This window comes from Stegostoma tigrinum, chromosome 38 (assembly GCF_030684315.1).
Source record: "Stegostoma tigrinum isolate sSteTig4 chromosome 38, sSteTig4.hap1, whole genome shotgun sequence".
NCBI classification, from domain to species: Eukaryota; Metazoa; Chordata; class Chondrichthyes; order Orectolobiformes; family Stegostomatidae; genus Stegostoma; species Stegostoma tigrinum.
This window is the reverse complement of record NC_081391.1, coordinates 24,441,998-24,460,733: the sequence shown is the minus strand read 5'-3', so window position 1 is coordinate 24,460,733 and position 18,736 is coordinate 24,441,998. Positions and strand designations below refer to the sequence as shown.

At 45.2% G+C, this 18,736-nt stretch overlaps 1 protein-coding gene across 1 annotated transcript in view; it reads left to right on the top strand.

Moving 5' to 3' along the window:
* The window catches only part of ift27 (intraflagellar transport 27 homolog (Chlamydomonas)), an 86,253-nt gene extending 78,851 nt beyond the window's left edge, over positions 1-7,402 (top strand). The window contains exons 3-7 of the mRNA XM_048521383.2: positions 522-581; positions 686-745; positions 1,675-1,792; positions 1,894-2,003; positions 2,865-7,402. Coding sequence (XP_048377340.1) covers positions 522-581; positions 686-745; positions 1,675-1,792; positions 1,894-2,003; positions 2,865-2,963 — 447 coding nt within the window. The 3' untranslated portion in view covers positions 2,964-7,402. The remainder of the gene's footprint in view (positions 1-521; positions 582-685; positions 746-1,674; positions 1,793-1,893; positions 2,004-2,864) is intronic.
* Positions 7,403-18,736: the final 11,334 nt, after the last annotated feature.

Below are 18,736 nucleotides of genomic sequence, written 5' to 3'. Positions count from 1 at the left end.
CCCTAAACCCCATTCCCAAAGTGGGTGTGGATGCTGAAGGTCAGTTGAGGCTTACAGGATGAAGATGTATAGATTTTTATTTGTGTTAGGTATGTTTGAAAATGTGTTCTGCCACCAGTCAGGGGACAGGCCACAAATTTCCCAGCACAGTAACATGATCAGCTCTGATGTTTTTACATTTCACTGTTTGATTGCCCTATACAGAACTCCATATTTTGGTAATAGCAGGAACTGCAGATTTTGGAGGTGTAGAGCTGGATGAACACAGCAGGCCAAGCGGTGTCAGAGGTGCAGGAAGGCTGACGTTTTGGCCTAGACCCTTCTTTTGAAGCCTTCCTGCTCCTCTGCTGCTTGGCCCGCTGTGTTCACCCAGCTCTACACCTTGTTACCTCTATATTTTGATAATTTGGCCCAGTTTGAATCTTACGAGTGTGAGGTTTAGTTATGGATGCCTCCTTGCTGAGGTTACCAAACGGTGCGCCTTGGTCTAAGAATGATAACAATGCTCTTATCTTGTCTAGACAACTGGAGTGGAGGTCTTTGTTAATTCGGTTCCCATCCCAGACACTTCTGACTGTGTGGTGAGTATTTAAAACGTAGCTATTCTGCTGAATGAGGATTCTGAGATGTTTTCAGTGAACGGATGTTGATCTTTTTTGTTTTTGTTTGCCCTGCCTGTGTCCAGGAACTCTTCTTATTTGATTCTTCAGGAAAAGAAATCTTCTACGATATGGTGGAAAGCCAGGTACTGAGTTCAGTTAGTGGGTTTCTTGAAAGTATTTGATCCTTTAGTCCCCTTCCTGGCAGGACATGCCCACTGCCTGTGCCTACATGGGCAGGTAGACCATTCATTATCAGGTCTCTGCTAATGCCACTCTAAAACTGATGGCTAGCCTTTGTAAAAAAAAATGCTAAAATACTGAACGGGAACACATGGAGGGGAGGTTGAGGCCTCAGAGAGAGCACAGACATCTCATCTAGTCAACCCTTGTACATTGTACACAGACTTATCAGCACCTTGAGACCCACTAACCCCCTGTGGAAACAAGTTATCCTCAAATCCCGAGGGGCTGCCCAAAAGGACATTACTGAACTAGTAACACGGAGAAAGTGAGTTCAGATCCTACTGTGGCAGTGTGACTTGTTAAATGCGAGTATACAGCAATAAGTAAGAGTTATCTCTAAGTTGTTAACCATTCAGTGGAATCACTTCAAGAAAGGAAATCTGCTAATATGTCCTGGTGGGCCCATATCTGACTCCAGACGGCTACCAACCTGCCTTCAGCTGAGAAGCTAAATGGACCTCTGATCCGATATCGCTGGGTTTACCTAGCTGCAGAAGTTAAGTGTGTAAGTTATATTGCTGTAGGCAGCTTATCTTCCTTTTTACAATATTAAAAGTTTTTTGTGACTTTTACAGATTTTTTGAAGAGTCAGCAATTAACTCACTCATTGTGTGCGGATTATTAGTTCAGAAAGACGAAAGCTGTGCTTCAGGTTTTATTGCTCAATATGTCAGTGTGCTTGTGGTGAAGTTGGAATTTGCTGTCAACCTCTCTAAATTGGAGTATCGAAATGAAGACTGTATCTTTTAGTCAGTCAGGCCTGTCTTTGTGAATCTCTGCAGTGCGCTCCCCTGTCCTTTTAAACTTTGTGTTTCCTTCTTTTAAACAGTGGGAGCTTGTGGCTGCTGTTTGTCTTGTGTACGACATCACCAGTGAGGCGTCCTTCAACAGTTGCACAAAGTGGCTGGAAAGGGCCCGAGCACAGGCTCCCAGTGGCCAGCTGGCAGGTCGGTGTCTCCCTGTCTCTGAGAATGCCACTATATAATGTAGGAAAGTTGCACAGTGAACCTGGTACCTCAAACTGTCAATGCCTTTGATTGTTTTGTAGGAGTTCTTGTGGGCAATAAGACTGACTTAGCAGGTAGGCGTGCTGTAGAGTACAGCCAGGCTCTGGAATGGGCAGCGGGCCAGGGCATGGAGTACTTTGAGACCTCTGCGGTAAGTGAAGGAGACAATCCTGACCTTCTGTTTCTCCTCACCTTCTCACCATTGCAGCAAACTGTTGTTCTGCACCCTGAGAAACAGCTAGCAGCTCACCCTTTGCCAGTCTGACTATCATCATCAGCAGTCCCTCCTATGACTCTCTTCCACTCCCGGGGTGAGTCCATAGGTGGCTGTACAGACTGATATGGCTACTGCTGGCTCTGTTACTCTTGGGGCAGATGCTGGTCACGGGAAGGAGTAGGTGGGGCATTGGTGTGACAGTGTACTCCTGTCACTGTTTTTACCTGGCTTCCTTTTTTTTTCCCTGAACACTAGCCTTGTGGTGCCTGATGCCTTCCCAGAGTGTCATCTTCCATTTTGGATAGTCTTGGGCCAGCAATTCCCAGGTGTGTGTGGGAATGCTGTACTTCGCTTGTGAGACCTTGAGGGTATCACTGAAGCACTCCCTTTGTCCACTGGGGCTCCCCTGCTATTTTGAAGCAGGGAGTAGAGCACCGGCTTGGGGAGACTTGCGTCGGTCATGTGGACGATGTGCTCAGGCCTTTGTAGCCAAACAAGGGCGGTCAGTGCTCACTATCAACAAGACTGTGGAGCACCTTTCTCCATCTAGGAAACATTTTACAGCCGACAAAATGTGTGTGGTATTCCCTGGGCATTGACCTTGGAGGGTCAGTTTACACTTTGTGCTCAATTACCTGAATTGCGAGTCCCTGAGACAGGGATTTGAAACAGAATGAGAGAAATTGTTAATGGGGAAATTGATGATTGGATTATAGGTATTTGGTGACAGTGGGTGATTTGATTCGGCTTCTTGTTGCAATTTGGCTGCATCAGTTTTTGTTCTGTCTTTTACAGAAAGAGATGGAGAACTGTGATGCTCCCTTTCAGAGTCTTGCCAAAGCGTTTCACTGCATGTACGAAGAGAAACTAGAACATATCCAATCCATCATCTGACCCTTTTTCCCCCCCCACAGGCAGGCCTTGCAGAGGCTTGACATTATACCTAAAAAATCCCTCCTCTTCTCCCCCCCCCCCCCCCCCCCCCCCCCCCCCCGCCCAACAGTTTCATATGTGAAGGCATAGCATTTGTTGCCCACCCCAGAGTGCAGCATTCTGTGTTTTCTGTTTCTCCCATGACGCATCCTGGCCTGAGCCTCTGCCTCTTTAAAACTGTCTCTTTCCATGTGTTTGTCTGTCTGTTTTGCTTCTAATCTCTGCACAGTAACTCCCCCCTGGGTAAGAGAGAGGTGAAATTAGCCTGGCTTCATAATATCTCTGTCTCTGCCCCTCACACTCTCTCTCATGCCCTCTCTCTCTGTACACACGCTGTATGTCAAACAGACGATCCCTCTGGAAGAGGTGCTGTGTGATTCACTGCAGCACTGGATACAAGGTGCTGCATTTTAAGCAGCAGTTAGGGACCTGTAAAAGCTTCAAGCTTCACTTCAGATAGGAACTGTTGGGGTGGAGTTTGTGAAGAGGTGTGTGGGGTTCTTGTTACCACTGGGGAATGGTTTCCTGTAAAGTAACTGAGCTGATGTGACTGCTATTCCACCTGCATACCTTGGTCAATACATATGTTTAGGTTGGCAGGCAACAAGCTTCTGATTCCTGAGATTCTGACTCAGAGTGGAGGGAGAGGCCCATTTCCATTAGATGTTCCTTTGTTATTAGTTTTCAAGCTCCCGACTTGGTTTTATGGAGTATTTTTACTTTTACAGAACAGTTTTTATTAAAAAAAAATCCACTGCACGACACTTGCTGCACTGTAAGATTTCTTTATTTTTTGTAAACAACACAATTTCTGTTTTAGAAAAGCATTTTGATAACCACCTCACAACATCAAGGTATGTTTTTAAGCCAATAAACTGCTTTGACATTTGCTCAGGGATATATATTGGACAAGATGCTGGGAAGATCTCCCCAACTCCTCTTTGAAATGGTGCTGTGGGGATCTTGTACATTCTGCTGTTGACCAGATTCAGTGTTCTCTGAAGCTAATGGGGAATGCTGCACTGACAAAGTGAGGGTTAAAACATCCCCGCAGTAAGCTGCTGGACATTGTTGTATTTAATGACTGCAGCCATGCTCGGAGAGGTTAGTTTAGATTGTGTGGAATGTAAGACTCTGGGCTTTGGTTCTTAGAGTGCGGAATGCACATTCTGTCCAACTAGAGTCTGGCTAAAGCTGCAATGACTGGTGAAAGCAGTAAAGAGAGTAGCAGCCAGTTGGAGCACACTGCTCTTCCAGCAAGCTAAATAATTACAACTTTAGGGAAATTAAAACATAGCTGGACCCCTTTCTGTCAGGATACTTTATCGATCATGTTGATGTGCAGATTAAGATATTTAAAATCAATAGTGTTGAGTGGAAATCTTGCCAGTCTAAACATAGGACTGCGCACTGGGAATCAGACCTGTCACTCATGTCAAAGTAAAGAAGCTCATTCCTGTACAACCCGCTGTTCTGTTTTATTATCTAGTTTTGAGATTACACCAAAATTTCATCTCTTGTAAGTGATGAGGCAGCTGGGTTTAAAAAAAAATCAATTCCCATATACTAGCATTGGACACAGTCCAGAGAAATGTTGATCCCAGGTAAGGAGGGCTCTTCTTATGAGGAAAGGTTGAAGAGGTTGGGCCTGTACGCAGTTTAGGAGAGTGAGAGATGATTTCATGGAAATATTTAAGATTCAAAGAAGATTTAACAGGGTAGATGTGGGGAGGTTGTTTGCCTTTGAGGGAGAGTCTAAGGCTGGAGAGCTTTCAGAGAAAAGGACTACAGATTTAAGACAAATATGAGGAATTTCTTCTCTGAGACGGTAGGAAACTTGTGGAATTCTTTACCACAGAGGGCTTTTGAGGCTGAGTCATTAAGTATATTCAAGGCTGAGACAGATTTTTAGTTAGGGTTCCTGTTCCTGATCACTGTCCAGTGATCCCTGCTGAGTGGTCCATATGGGAGTAACAGGATCAGGTTCAGCTGTGAAAGCTATCAGAAATGAATGACTTACTGTGCTGTTTAGACTCTCCCGTGACGAATAGGAAATATGAGCAGCAGTAGGCTATTTGGACCCTTTCACTCTTCAATATTTAATTAGATCATGGCTCATTGACCTCAGTGCTGTTTTCCTGCATGATCCCATTTCCCTTGCTTTCTTTAATATTTAGAAATCTGTTGACCTCAATATTGAACGTTCTCAAGGGCTAAGTCAGCACAGTCCTCTGAAGTAGGGAATTCCAACAGTGCACTCCCCTCTATGTGAATACATGAAGAAATTTCTCCTCATTATTCTGAGACTTTGTTTCTTGGTTCTCAATTCCAACACCTGGGGTAAACATCCCATATCAATCCCAACAAGCCCCATCTTAAAAAAGTGTTTTGAAGAGATCAGCTCACATTCTTCTACATCCTAGAGAATTTGGGGTGAGTCTCCCCAATTTCTCTTCATGGGGAAGTCAGCTGTTCTAGGAATCAGAGAGGTGGACCTCCATTGCGCTTCCTCTATGTCAGGTATATCCCTCCTCATAACAATAGTCAGAAGCTTGACATCATCCAGGACAAAACAGCCATGAGATTGGCACCACATCCACTCCGTCCATCACCAAAGCTCAGTAGCAGCGCTGTGTACTACCTACAAGATCTTCATGCAGCACCTGCCAAACCCATGACCCCACTTCCATCGAGGAGCACAAGGGCAGCAGATACATGGGAACACCACCTCCTGCAAATTCTCTGCCAAGCCACTCACAATCCTGACTTGGAAATATATCAGTATTCCCTTTCTGTCGCTGGGTCAAAGTCTTGGAATTCCCTCCCTAAGGGCACTGTGAGTCGCCCTACAGCAGGTGGACCCTCAGTGAGTCATGAAGCTCCCCACCACCTTCTCAAAGGGCAACTAGGGACAAGGTAATAAATACTGGACCTGCCTGCATCTCACAAGTGAATGAGGAAAAAAGAAAGGAAATTTAAAACTGTACACATGATGTGGGCTATGATCTCACCAAGATGCTATACAATTGCAGCCAGATGCTTTATTCCTGTACTTGAATTCTCTTGCAATAAAGATCAACATACAATATGAGCCTTTCCAATTATCTGTTGTACCTGCATTTAAAAAAAAGTACTCCTGGGATGTGGGTGTGGCTGGCTAGCCCATCTGAAATTGCCCAGAGGACAATTCAGAGTCAGCCACATTGCTGTGGGTCTGGAGTCACGTGTAGGCCAGACCAGGTAAGGATGGCAGTTTCCTTCCCTGAAGGGCATTAGTGAACCAGATGGGTTTTTTCTAACAATCAACAATGGATTCATGGTCATGAGATGTTAGATTTTTATTGAATTCAAATTCCACCTTCACCTGGTCCCCACTATGTTGTAAATTTATGGATTAATAATCCAGCAATAATACCACTGGGCCGTTGCCTCCCCAACATTATGCTATGTTTATATAACAAGATGTTAACTTTCAGTGACTCATTAGCAAGGACGAAAATAAATAGAATAAAATATAATTAAAATAAACAGCAAATACTCACCCAGCGTTCTACTAAGCTTTGCCATCAAGAAACCTTACAAATTATGCCAGTGTGAAATGAGTGACAAAAACACTTTGTACTGATCGATTACCGATTTTTTTCTGCTACTCCACACTTTGATTTTTCTCAGAATGGTCAGTTTGGATGATTTACTATCTCAACTTATGGCCTTCCCCTTCTCTCTCTCTCTCTCTCTCTCTTTGGTGCTGCTGACTGTGTTTGGTTCCTCCCTTTGAGTGTGTGGAAGATTAACCAGCAATGGCTGTGCTAACCTGGGCTCATGAGGGACTGCACAGTCAATTGGACACAACCTGCAGTGCATTGAAATCTTTTCCTGTAATGTACGATGTGTGGATACTGTGCAAAAAGAATGATTTGGTACATTGGGACATGCAAACTAGGTACAGTAAAGCAACTATTGGCGGTGGGGGGGGGAACCAAAAGAATGAAACTTGGCAGAATCTAGCAGTATCTGTGGAATGAAAGCAGAGTCAAATTTCTGGGCCTGGTAACCCTCCTTCAGAAATTTAGCTGGGGGGTGGGGGCATGTTGGTAACCTACTTCTAAGTCGGCTCAGCCTTGAGGGATGGGAACACGTGTGCAGCGTATTGGATTTGAAGTTTTGAATAGACTGTACTCTGAGCACTCTGTAATTTGCTGCGTGGTAATCACTGTTCGTGGGTAAACGGTTGATGAAAGCTGGCAGATTCAACCTTTCAAAACAAAAAAATTCTTTCCAACTTTGCAAAACAATTAAAAATGCATATAAAGCACTGGGACTTATATAAACATGTACATTTATATTTTGTTCATTCACAAGACGTGGAAATCAATGGCCCAGTTTTTATTGCCCGTTGTTGCCCTTTGATCAGAATAGCTTCCTCAGTCTATTCCAGAGGGCAGTTAAGAGTCATTCCCATAGCTGTGGGTCTGGAGTCACATGTAGGCCAGACCAGAAATGGATGGCAGATTTCCTTCTTTAAAGGATAATGGTGAACGAGATGGGTTTTTACAACAATCGACAATGGTTACATGGTTGTCATTAGGCTAGCTCTTTATTGAATTCAAATTTCATCATCTGCCATGTTAGGATTTGAATCCATGTTCTCAACATTAGCATAGCCTTCCAAGCCACTAGCTCCCCTCCGTATAACATTAAAAAACCATGCACTTGTGTTAAGTCCCTGGTCAGGTGTTCCTGGGGTGTCCTGAACAGTTGTAGTCAGACTGGAGAATGAATATAGAAACACTCCTGAAAACATAAGGACACCACCAGGATCAGGTTTAAAGTGAGAGCTTACAACTGTCAGAAAGCATGAATAAGTGGGACTTTTGACTTTAGTAAATGAGAAACTTGGAGATTCAAACACCCGATTGAAATCCTTAAAATGATGAATATGTTGAACTGGGTAGATTGAGAATCCAAATCAAGGAGCCGTAAACAGGCATTACTAACAAACCCAAGAGGAAAGTAATAAAAAAAATTCATCAGGCATTTGTTAGAATCATACAGCAAGGAAATAGACCCTTTTGTCCAAGAATTTGATGCTGAACATAGTCCCAAACAAAACTAGTCCCACCTGCCTGCTCCTGGCCCATAGCCCTCCAAACCTTTCCTCTTCACGTACTTACCCAAATGTCTTTCAAATGTTGTAAATGTCCCCACATCCACCACTTCCTCCGGAAGTTCATTCCACACACGAGCCACCCTCTGTGTAAAGAAACTTCCCCTCATGTCTTCTTTAAATTTCTCTCCCCTCCCTTTAAAAATATGCCTCCTAGTCAAAATAGGTGGGGCAAAAACCTTGGATGTTTATGAAACAAAGGTAGGTAAATGCAGGGTGAGAAAAGGGAAAAGAAAGATGCTGACAGCTTAATATGAGGCAAATGGAACAAATACTGTGCAATTATTCTTTATCAAGTGGTGGCAAGTGGAGGTGTCAGTCCTCGGGATCACTGTTGTTCATTGCTTTTGAACAGGAATCAGGAATATAATTTGAGGCTGATAGTAAGTTGGAGAATTCAGTTAACACCATGGAGGATCGTGAAATAAATACGAAAAAAAGGATAAACCTGCAGGACTGTCGTATGTAGGAAGTGAACATACAAAAGTGACATTTTTGTTGGAAGCTGAAGGAAACCCTGTTCTCCCGGAAAATAACAGTAAAGGCTGGGGGAACCTGGGATGTACAGATTTCCCGACATCCACACTACCCTCGGAGGCACAGAGATAATAAGATGCAATCCCTGACCTGAATTAGACCACGATCCATAAAGCATAGGAGCAGAAACGGGCCATTCAGTGCATTGAGCTTGCTCGGCTGCTCAATGAGATCGTAGCTGATCCGATAATCCTCAGCTCAGCTATCCTGCCTTTTCCCTGTAACCCCAGGTTCAGTGAGCTTCCATAGTCTGCAGCAGGAATGGGAAGACACCGAGCTGCCAAGGTAACTGGCAGGATTGGGGAATGTTGGGTGATAACTCCATTGTTAATTTTCCTTGTGTTCCTCCCAGGTGGTTATTACCTGCTGATGGGTTGCCATGCAGATGGCAGCTAACTCAGGTAAGTGGCCGGCCTTTGCCATGTATGCGGGACAGTGCCCCTGTACTGGGGCAGCACCTTCACTCGTGCCAGCGGGGAGACCAGCAAACTGTTCTGGCTCTCAATCGCTGATAGACACGGACTTTTGAGGCTGGCCTCCAGATGGCAGCAAAGAGCATGCTTTACTCTCTGGGTGAGCGCAAGGGCAACGCGGAGGCAAAATTGAACGCAGCGGCACCCAAACACACACAGGAGCTTCAGTAAAAACACGGGCCTCCAAACTACCGTGCGTGGGCAGCAGGGCACAGTCACGGAGCATGAAGGTGCACACATCCCTTGTTCCTTACTTTAAATGGAAATGCTCAACCCATCAAACACTCCTAGAACAGGGGCAGCACAGGGTTAGATACAGGGTAAAGCTCACTCTACACTGTCCCCATCAAACACTCCTAGAACAGGGGCAGCACAGGGTTAGATACAGGGTAAAGCTCACTCTACACTGTCTCCATCAAACACTCCTAGAACAGGGGCAGCACAGGGTAAGGTACAGGGTAAAGCTCACTCTACACTGTCTCCATCAAACACTCCTAGAACAGGGGCAGCACAGGGTTAGGTACAGAGTAAAGCTCACTCTACACTGTCTCCATCAAACACTCCTAGAACAGGGGCAGCACAGGGTTAGATACAGAGTAAAGCTCACTCTACACTGTCTCCATCAAACACTCCTAGAACAGGGGCAGCACGGGGTTAGATACAGAGTAAAGCTCTCTCTACACTGTCCCCATCCATCACTCCCAGGGACTGGGACAGCACAGGGTTAGATACAGAGTAAACATTCCTCTACACTATCCTCCATGAAACACTCCCAGAGACAGGGACAGCACGGGGGTTAGATACAGAGTAAACATTCCTCTACACTATCCCCCGTGAAACACTCCCAGAGACAGGGACAGCATGGGGTTAGATACAGAGTAAAGCTCTCTCTACACTGTCCCCATCAAACACTCCCAGGACAGGGACAGCGCAGGGTTAGATACAGAGTAAAGCTTCCTCTACACTGTCCCAATATGTGTTCACCTTCCCCACCTGTCTGACATTGTTGTACTTAGCACAAGGGTCGCACTGTGGCTTTCTGAGTGAGACTGACACACATTTTATTTTTTTCCCATGTAGACTGACACTGCTTAAGTAAACTCATGCAGGGTTACACAAAGCTACAAGAACACCCGCTCTCTGTGTGGGCCAGATGCCTGAATGTGCTGTCTGTGGAGTAACAGTGGATATTAGCCTGAGGGAGACAGGGAAGTGGAGGGGGTTTGCTCAAGGATATGGGTCTGCAATTAACCCGGAAAATCAATAGGACAACTGATAAATATTCGGTACAGATGTGAAGAACAGAATCCTGGTTTTTGTACTGTTTCTTGCCATTGCGAACTCACCTTGATTTCACCCTGTTGTGTCCTGGTTTTTCACAAGAATAATTTTTTTGCAAAAGTTATTTTTAAATGTGACTGTGCGAGATATGAGGAGCCTTTCGGCTGACCCACTGATGCTGCTGTGCTTCACTGTTGAGATAATTGTTATCTAACGCCCCTTTTTCTCCTCACTGCATTTCTGAGAAGCTCTAAGCGATTTCTCTCCATTATGAAACAGGCTTCCTTATCTCTCCTATTCCATTGCTCTCTCACACACAAAGCAAACAACTTTCTCCATCACCAAAACACCTTTGGCTAGTAACCACCACCAGGAAATCAACTGTGTTTCCAATTGATCAGTTACCTCACCAGCCAAGCTTCTGCTTTCATGAGATGCAGTGATGGTGTCCCTAATTTGGGCTAGGAGGCCAGGGTTCAAGTCCCATCTTCTGCAGAGATGTGTAATAATACCTCCAAAACAGGTCGATTAGAAAAATAGGATAAAAGAGAAAAATGAACCAAGCTTCTTCCTCTCCAACTCCATTTTGATATAATCCCTTCACACTCTCCCTTATCCCCTCTGCTTTCTCTTTTGATGGGTCATGTTCCCCGTAAGGGGCCCTGCTTGTAAATATTTGATTGGCTATGCAGGTAGTTCTGGTAATGGTTAGTGATAAAAAAAACAAACAAAAATGGAGATGTAGTGGCAGGAAAAATGTTCATTTGTGTGTGATGGTATTTCTGGATATAAAAAATTTTTAAAAAGCAGACCGAAGGGACTATTTTGGTCCAGTGGTAGTGCACAGGTTGTAACAAGTTCAGCCAGCTGGACCTCATATCGAGGCTGTTAACCTGGGCCAATCAGGGAGCCCTGGCTGAAATAGAAAGGTTGTGTGTGTGGGATACTGACACTTTGGGATTTTACTCTGCATGAGGCGGGACTGTGGTCAAGAGGAACTAAAGTCAGATGCTTTAGAGACTTTTAAATGACTCTTGGATAGGTGCATGGGGCATAGTAGAATGTAGGGTATGCGGGGTAGATTGGTTCTAGTGGGATAATAGGTTGGCACAGCATTGTTGTCTGAAGGCCTGTACTGTTCTATGTTCTATGTAAAGGGTTCCTTCATGGTGGGGTACTGAGTTATTTCAGGTAATGTCCCTACCTCTGAGCCAGGAGGCTTGGAGTGATGTCCCACCTGCTCCAGAGGTGTGTAATAACATCTCTGAATGAGGTGATTTTAAAATAAAAAGGAACAAACAGCCTAACCAAGCTTCTATCGAGCACTGGCTATAGGCCTCAGCTGGAGAATTGTGACCAATTCTGAGCCCCACTCTTTAGGAAGGAGGTCAAGGCCTTGGAGAAGGTGCCACGGATAAAGGACTTTAGTCCTGGGATGACATTGGACAAAAGGAAGTGGTGGAGGCTGGTACAATTACAACACTTAATTACTCTGGATGGGTACATGAATAGGAAGGGTTTAGAGGGAAATGGGCCAAATGCTGGTGAATGGGGCATGGATATGTTGGACTGAAGGGCCTGTTTCCGTGCTGTACACCTCTAAGACCCTGTGGATCTAAGTCAAGGTTGTTCTTCTCTGAGTAGGGAGAATTCCAAAGAGATTTAATTGGGATGTTCAACATGATGAATTGATTTGGTACGGTTACCTTGGAGAATCTGTTGCTAGTGGCAAGATGGTTAGATAAGCACAGGGACAGAAAATTAAAATTATTTGCCCAAAACAAAGGGGGTTGGAGGACGTGTGAAAATCTTTTAGTTCCCACAGTGATCTGGAACACAATGCCTGAAAAAGGGGAGCAGTGGAGGCAGTTTCAGCAGGAACTGTCAAAAGATGAGTGCATTTTTAAAAACCTCTGTTCATGGATGTTGCTGGCTGGACCAACATTTATTGCTCATCCCTAATTACCCATAGGGCAGGTAAGAACCAATCAATTGCTGTGGGCCTGGAGTCACATGTAGACCAGACCGGGTAAGGATGGCAGATTTCCTTCTATGTCTTATAAATTCTTGATCTCACAAGGAATCAAGGGCTATGGGGAGAGTGCAGGGAAGTGGAGTTGGAATGCACATCAGCCATGTTTTAAATGGCGGAGTGGACTTGGTGGGCTGAATGGCCTTACTTTCAGTCCTATGTTTTATGGTCTTATAAATTCTCTAAAGGATGTTAGTGAACCAGATGGGTTTTTATGACAACTGACAGTGGGTACATGGCCACCGCTAGGCTAACTTTTTTAACAAAAATTCTAGATTTTTATTGAATTTAAATGTCACTATTTGCTACAAATTCCAACCCACAACCCCAGAACATTAGTTTGAGGTTTTGGACACCAGTCCAGTGATATGACCAATATACCTCCCGCTAAAAAGCTCTAAAAAGAAAATTAATTTGTGGAGTAATGGACAAAGTGCAGAGGAATCAAACTAATTGGAAAAATTAGAACAGAGACAAAGGCTTATTCTCTGAGCTCCATGATACCTAGTCAATGACTGAATTGATTGTAAAGTGGTAAGTTTGAGATGTGTCTGTGCGTTTTTGTTCCACGCTTACCCCCGAGACTGTTGAAATACTTGTTGCACTCCCAAACAAGAGGTCACATCACAGACTGAGTTTGAACTCTGACCAACTGTGCTCAGTATCTGCCTGATTGTATCCACTCCCTGGTCCCCAGGGTGTGTGTTCCTGTATGCATGGACAATAAATGCTGGCCTCGCAAGCAACACCCTCATCCTGTGAGTGAATGGAAGATCTCATTCTGTCGTGGCAAAGGGTAACAATGCCGATGAGTTTGCCACTCCCAGCCACCCAAAAAAGAAAGCAACATGGGAGAATGGCTGTCCTCTTCCCCTGCCCTTGACTTGTTGGATTGTTGCTGGGTATGACTGAGGGCCCCATTTGTATAGGCAGGGATTGGCACAGTAGCTCAGTGGTTAGGACCCCTGCCTCACAGTGCCAGGGACCCGGGTTCGATTCCAGCTGTGGGCGACTGTCTGTGTGGAGTTTGCACATTCTCCCCATATCTGTGTGGGTTTCCTTCCACAGTCCAAAGATGTGCAGGTTAGGGTGGACTGGCCGTGCTAACTTACCCATTGAGTCGAGGGATCTGCAAGCTTGTTGGGTTAGCCACTGGAGCTGCAGGATTACAGGGATAGGGTAGGGGGTGGTTCTGGGTGTGATGCTTGTTGAAGGGCTAGTGTGGACTCAATGGGCCAAATAGCCACACTGCAGGGATTCTATGATTAAGGTGCCATGCATTTGGGGTGGAATGATGAAGTGATCAGGCTGAATGAAGATTGGAAAGAACTCCCTTTATAAAACAAGTGGAACTCCAGGGGAATAAATGAAAACATTGAATGGTTGATATTGTTTCAATGTGACCATTGGAACACCTCAGAGCAGCTTGTGAATCCGTGTTTCCCTCCCTGTGCCTTTCATTGTTCTTATTCACCACAGACTGGCTCAAACCACATGTGGCTCATTGGGGATCCAGATGTTTTGTACAAAGTGCCTTTTGTGAAGTACTTTTAAAGGATTGTCACTTTTCTAATCTAAGAAACTTAGCAACAGTAAGATCCCACCAACAGCAGTGTGACAAAGACCAGATAATCTTGGTGGTAAAGATAACAAAGTGTGGAGCTGGATGAACACAGCAGGCCCAGCAGCATCTCAAGAGCACAAAAGCTGACGTTTCGGGCCTAGACCCTTCATCAGAAAGGGGGATGGGGAGAGGATTCTGGAATAAATAGGGAGAGAGGGGGAGGCGGACCGAAGATGGAGAGAAAAGAAGATGGGTGGAGAGGCGAGCAGTTTCAAGGCCGAAGAGATTACAAGAAAGTTGCATTGGGAGAGAGATTCCCTGAGGTTGGTCCAGAGGGAGGAGGGTAACTTCTTCAGGTTAGGCATCCCTGGAAGAGGCTTCGCAGTGAGGTTAAAATTGTTTCAGTGATAATGGGAACTGCAGATGCTGGAGAATCCAAGATAATAAAATGTGAGGCTGGATGAACACAGCAGGCCCAGCAGCATCTCAGGAGCACAAAAGCTGACGAAGGGTCTAGTCCCGAAATGTCAGCTTTTGTCCTCCTGAGATGCTGCTGGGCCTGCTGTGTTCATCCAGCCTCACATTTTATAATCTTGGTGGTGTTAGGTTAGAGATATATATAGCCAGGACACCAGAGAAAAGCTTCCTCTACACTGCCCCCCATCAAGCACTGTCAGGACTGGGACAGGACAGGGTTAGATAGACTGTAAAGCTCCCTTAGGGAAGACTTTCCTTTACTTCTCCTAGTAATACCTGGGGATCTAATTAAAGTTTTCCGAAAGGGCTGAGAACAGCCCTCTCTGGCAGAGCAGTATTACTCCAGTACTGCACTGGGAGGGTCAGCCTGGACTGTGGGCTCAGAGTCCGTGGAGTGGGTCTTGAACTAATGATCTTCTAACCCAGAAATGAATGGTCACTTGGTGTGAGTTTGCCTCCTGCCATGTGTTTTGTCTAATGCAGCAACGCTTTCATTATCTCCCATATCCTAAGGGATTGAAGAATCCAACAGACAGTGACTGGTAACTATTAAGAAAAAGCAATCCTTAGGTACATAAGTGTCTGGGCTAATGTTGGACTATTCGATTACAACAAAGCACAATATTTTCTGTAAAGTGACATGTTTCAAGTGATTGCAATTGAGATGGAGACGGAGGCCCTTGGATCCTGAGCTATGGTCCCATGAGCCCATCTCTTAAAGGCACACCGACATACTGGCCATGAGACATAACACCTCAGCATTGGAAAAGGAAGGGTTATTTTTGTGTCCCACCTCCTGTTAACTCACCACAAACGACACAACACCAGGTTTAGGAAGACAATGATTTGTGACGGAAAGATGCTTAGTGAATACAACCAGTTCTTCAACAAGCAGCTCATGGTAATTATTGCAAGTAAGGTTCACGAGAAGGGCTGATTGCCAGTCTTTTCTGACTGGATAAAACCAGTCCAAAGATGTGCAGGTTAAGGTGGATTGGCCATGGGAAATTGCCCATAGTGTCTAGGGATGAGTAGATTGGATGGGTCAGTGGGGGTGAGTCTGGGTGGGATGCTGTGTGGGTGGGTACGAATTTGTTGGGCCGACGGGCCTGTTTCCACACTATAGAGATTTTATGAAGTTATTCTATGATTCTCGCCTGAGTCATGTTTTTCCAACTCTAGCCTCTTGAATGTCCTTGATTTCTATTGGCCCACCAATGGTGACCAACCTTTCTGGTGTTCTGGAATGCCCCACTGAAAGCCTACTTCTCCCCACTTGAGGCTCTGAACCCTTCTCTATGACCAAGATACTTCTCACTTGTCTGAGTATCTCCCCCTGAGACTCAGTGTTAATTCTTTTTGTCTGCTTATTGCCCATGTGAAGTACCTCATGATGTTTCAAAGAACAAAGAAAATTACGCACAGGAACAGGCCCTTCGGCCATCCAAGCCTGTACCAATTGAGATCCTCTGTCTAAACCTGTCATCTATTTTCCAAGGATCTGCATCCCTCTGCTCCCTGCCCATTCATGTATCTGTCTTGATACATCTTAAATAATGCTATCATGCCTGCCTTTACCACCTCCACTGGCAACGCGTTCCAGGCACCCACCACCCTCTGTGTAAAGAACTTTCCATGCACATCTCCCTTAAACTTTCCTCCTCTCACTTTGAAATCGTGACCCCTAGTAATTGAGTCCCCCACTCTGGGAAAAAGCTTCTTGCTAACCACCCTGTCTATACCTCATGATTTTGTAGACCTCAATAAGGTCCCCCCTCAACCTCCATCTTTCTAATGTAAATAATCCTGGTCTACGCAACCTTTTTTCATAGCTAGTGCCCTTCATAACAGGCAACATCCTGGTGAACTTCCTCTGCACCGTCTCCAAAGCATCCACATCCTTTTGGCAATGTGGTGACCAGAACTGTATGCAGTACTCCAAATGTGGTCAAACCAAAGTCCTATACAACTGCAACATGACCTGCCAACTCTTGTACTCAATACCCCTTCTGATGAAGGAAAGCATGCCATATGCCTTCTTGATCACTCTATCCACATGCGTTGCCACTTTCAGGGAACAATGGACCTGAACACCCAGATCCCTCTGCATCAATTTTCCCCAGGGCTTTTCCATTTACCATATAGTTCGCTCTTGAATTGGATCTTCCAAATGCATCACCTCGCATTTGCCTGGATTGAACTCCATCTGCCATTTATCTGCCCAACTCTCCAATCTACCTATATTCTGCTGCATTCACTGACTGTCCCCTTTACTATCTGCTACTCCACCAATCTTCGTGTCTTCTGAAAACTTGCTAATCATATCATCTATACCTTCCTCCATATCATTTATGTATATAACAAACAACAGTGGTCCCAACACGGATCCCTGTGGGACACCATTGGTAACAGTTCTCCATTTTGAGAAACTCCCTTCCACTACAACTCCCTGTCTCCTGTAGCCCAGCCAGTTCTCTATCCAGCTAGCTAGTACACCCTGGACCCCATGCGACTTCACTTTCTCCATCAGCCTACAATGGGGCACTTTATCAAATGCCTTATTGAAGTCCATGTATATGACACCTACAGCCCTTCCCTCATCTCTCAATTTTGTCACTTCCTCAAATAATTCTATCAAATTGGTAAGACATGACCTTCCCCGCACAAAACCATGCTGCCTATCACTAATAAGCCCATTTTCTTCCAAATGGGAATCGATCCTATCCCTCAGTATCTTCTCCAGCAGCTTCCCCACCACTGACGTCAGGCTCACCGTTCGATGATTACCTGGATTATCCTTGCTACCCTTCTTAAACAAGGGGACAACACTAGCAAGTCTCCAGTCCTCTGGGACCTCACCCGTGCTCAAGGATGCTGCAAAGATATCTGTTAAGGCCCCAGCTTTTTCCTCTCTCGCTTCCCTCAGTAACCTGGGGACTTGTCCACCCTAATGCCTTTTAGAATACCCAACAACTCCTCACTCCTTATGCTGACTTGACCTAGAGTAATCAAACATCAATCCCTAACTTCAATATCTGTCATGTCCCTCTCCTCAGTGAATACTGATGCAAAGTACTCGTTAAGAATCTCACTCATTTCTCAGACTCCTTGCATAACTTCCCTCCTTTGTCCTTGAGTGGGCCAACCTTTTCTCTAGTTACCCTCTTGCTCCTTATGTATGAATAAAAGGCTTTGGGATTTTTCTTAACCCTGTTTGCTAAAGATATTTCATGACCCCTTTTGGCCCTCTTAATTCCTTGTTTCAGATTGGTCCCACTTTCCTGATATTCGTCCAAAGCTTTGTCTGTTTCGCTGCGTAAGAGGTGCCATGTCAGTGCAGGTTGTTATCAGTAATGAGTTTTGTGTTATGCATGCCACTGAGGGAGCACAGCCCTGGCTGGGAGGATATATGAGTCAAACAGGAACAGCTCTCAAGAAGAACCTGTCTTTCTGTGTGTGAAGAATATCCAAATCTGTAGCTTGCAACTCGGGTGGTGGGGAGTTGCAGAGGTTCCGGGGGTGGGGGTGATGTGTGGGGAATGGGGGAATACAGAACAACCTGACAATCCTGACAAGCAGAGTGTTCTATGCATTATAAATGAGATAATTCCTTTAGCAGTGCCGCTGAGCTCGAATTCCAACAACTGTTTTTAAATTAAATACATGTGTAGCATGCAAAGTGCTCTCAGATTTTTTTTTCTCTCTCTTAACAAGCGACATGGCTTGCTGCCAACTTTCTCTGACCTTTCCCCTCCCTGGTGCATTAGATGCTGACTGCTCTCGCTTGTCCAGATGCACATCATTCATTTGTGAAGCTCAAAATTGGTCATATTGAGATTGGGGGTTAAGGTGATGGTGTTGGGAGTTGAGATTGGTTTGGGAATTGATGTGCTTGGGGTTTATGAGATCAAGTTCTGGGGCAGGTGGGTTCCCGGCGGTGGGAGGAAGTTGGTCAACAACTTGCCCAAGACATTCTGTCCCGGCCCCAGAGCCCGAAACCTGGGGCTGGGTCTCACTCCTTTTTGCATCCCCACACTGTGGGACCAATTTCGGCACATGAACCTCATTGCCATAGCAACAGGTAGAGCGAGAGCTGCCCAATGAAGGACGTTCCTCGTACTGTGCAGATAGAGCAGGGTGAGCTGTACTGGAGGGTGCTTCAGTTTATGTTGGCTGACAGCCTCATTGTGTCACCAGTGAGTG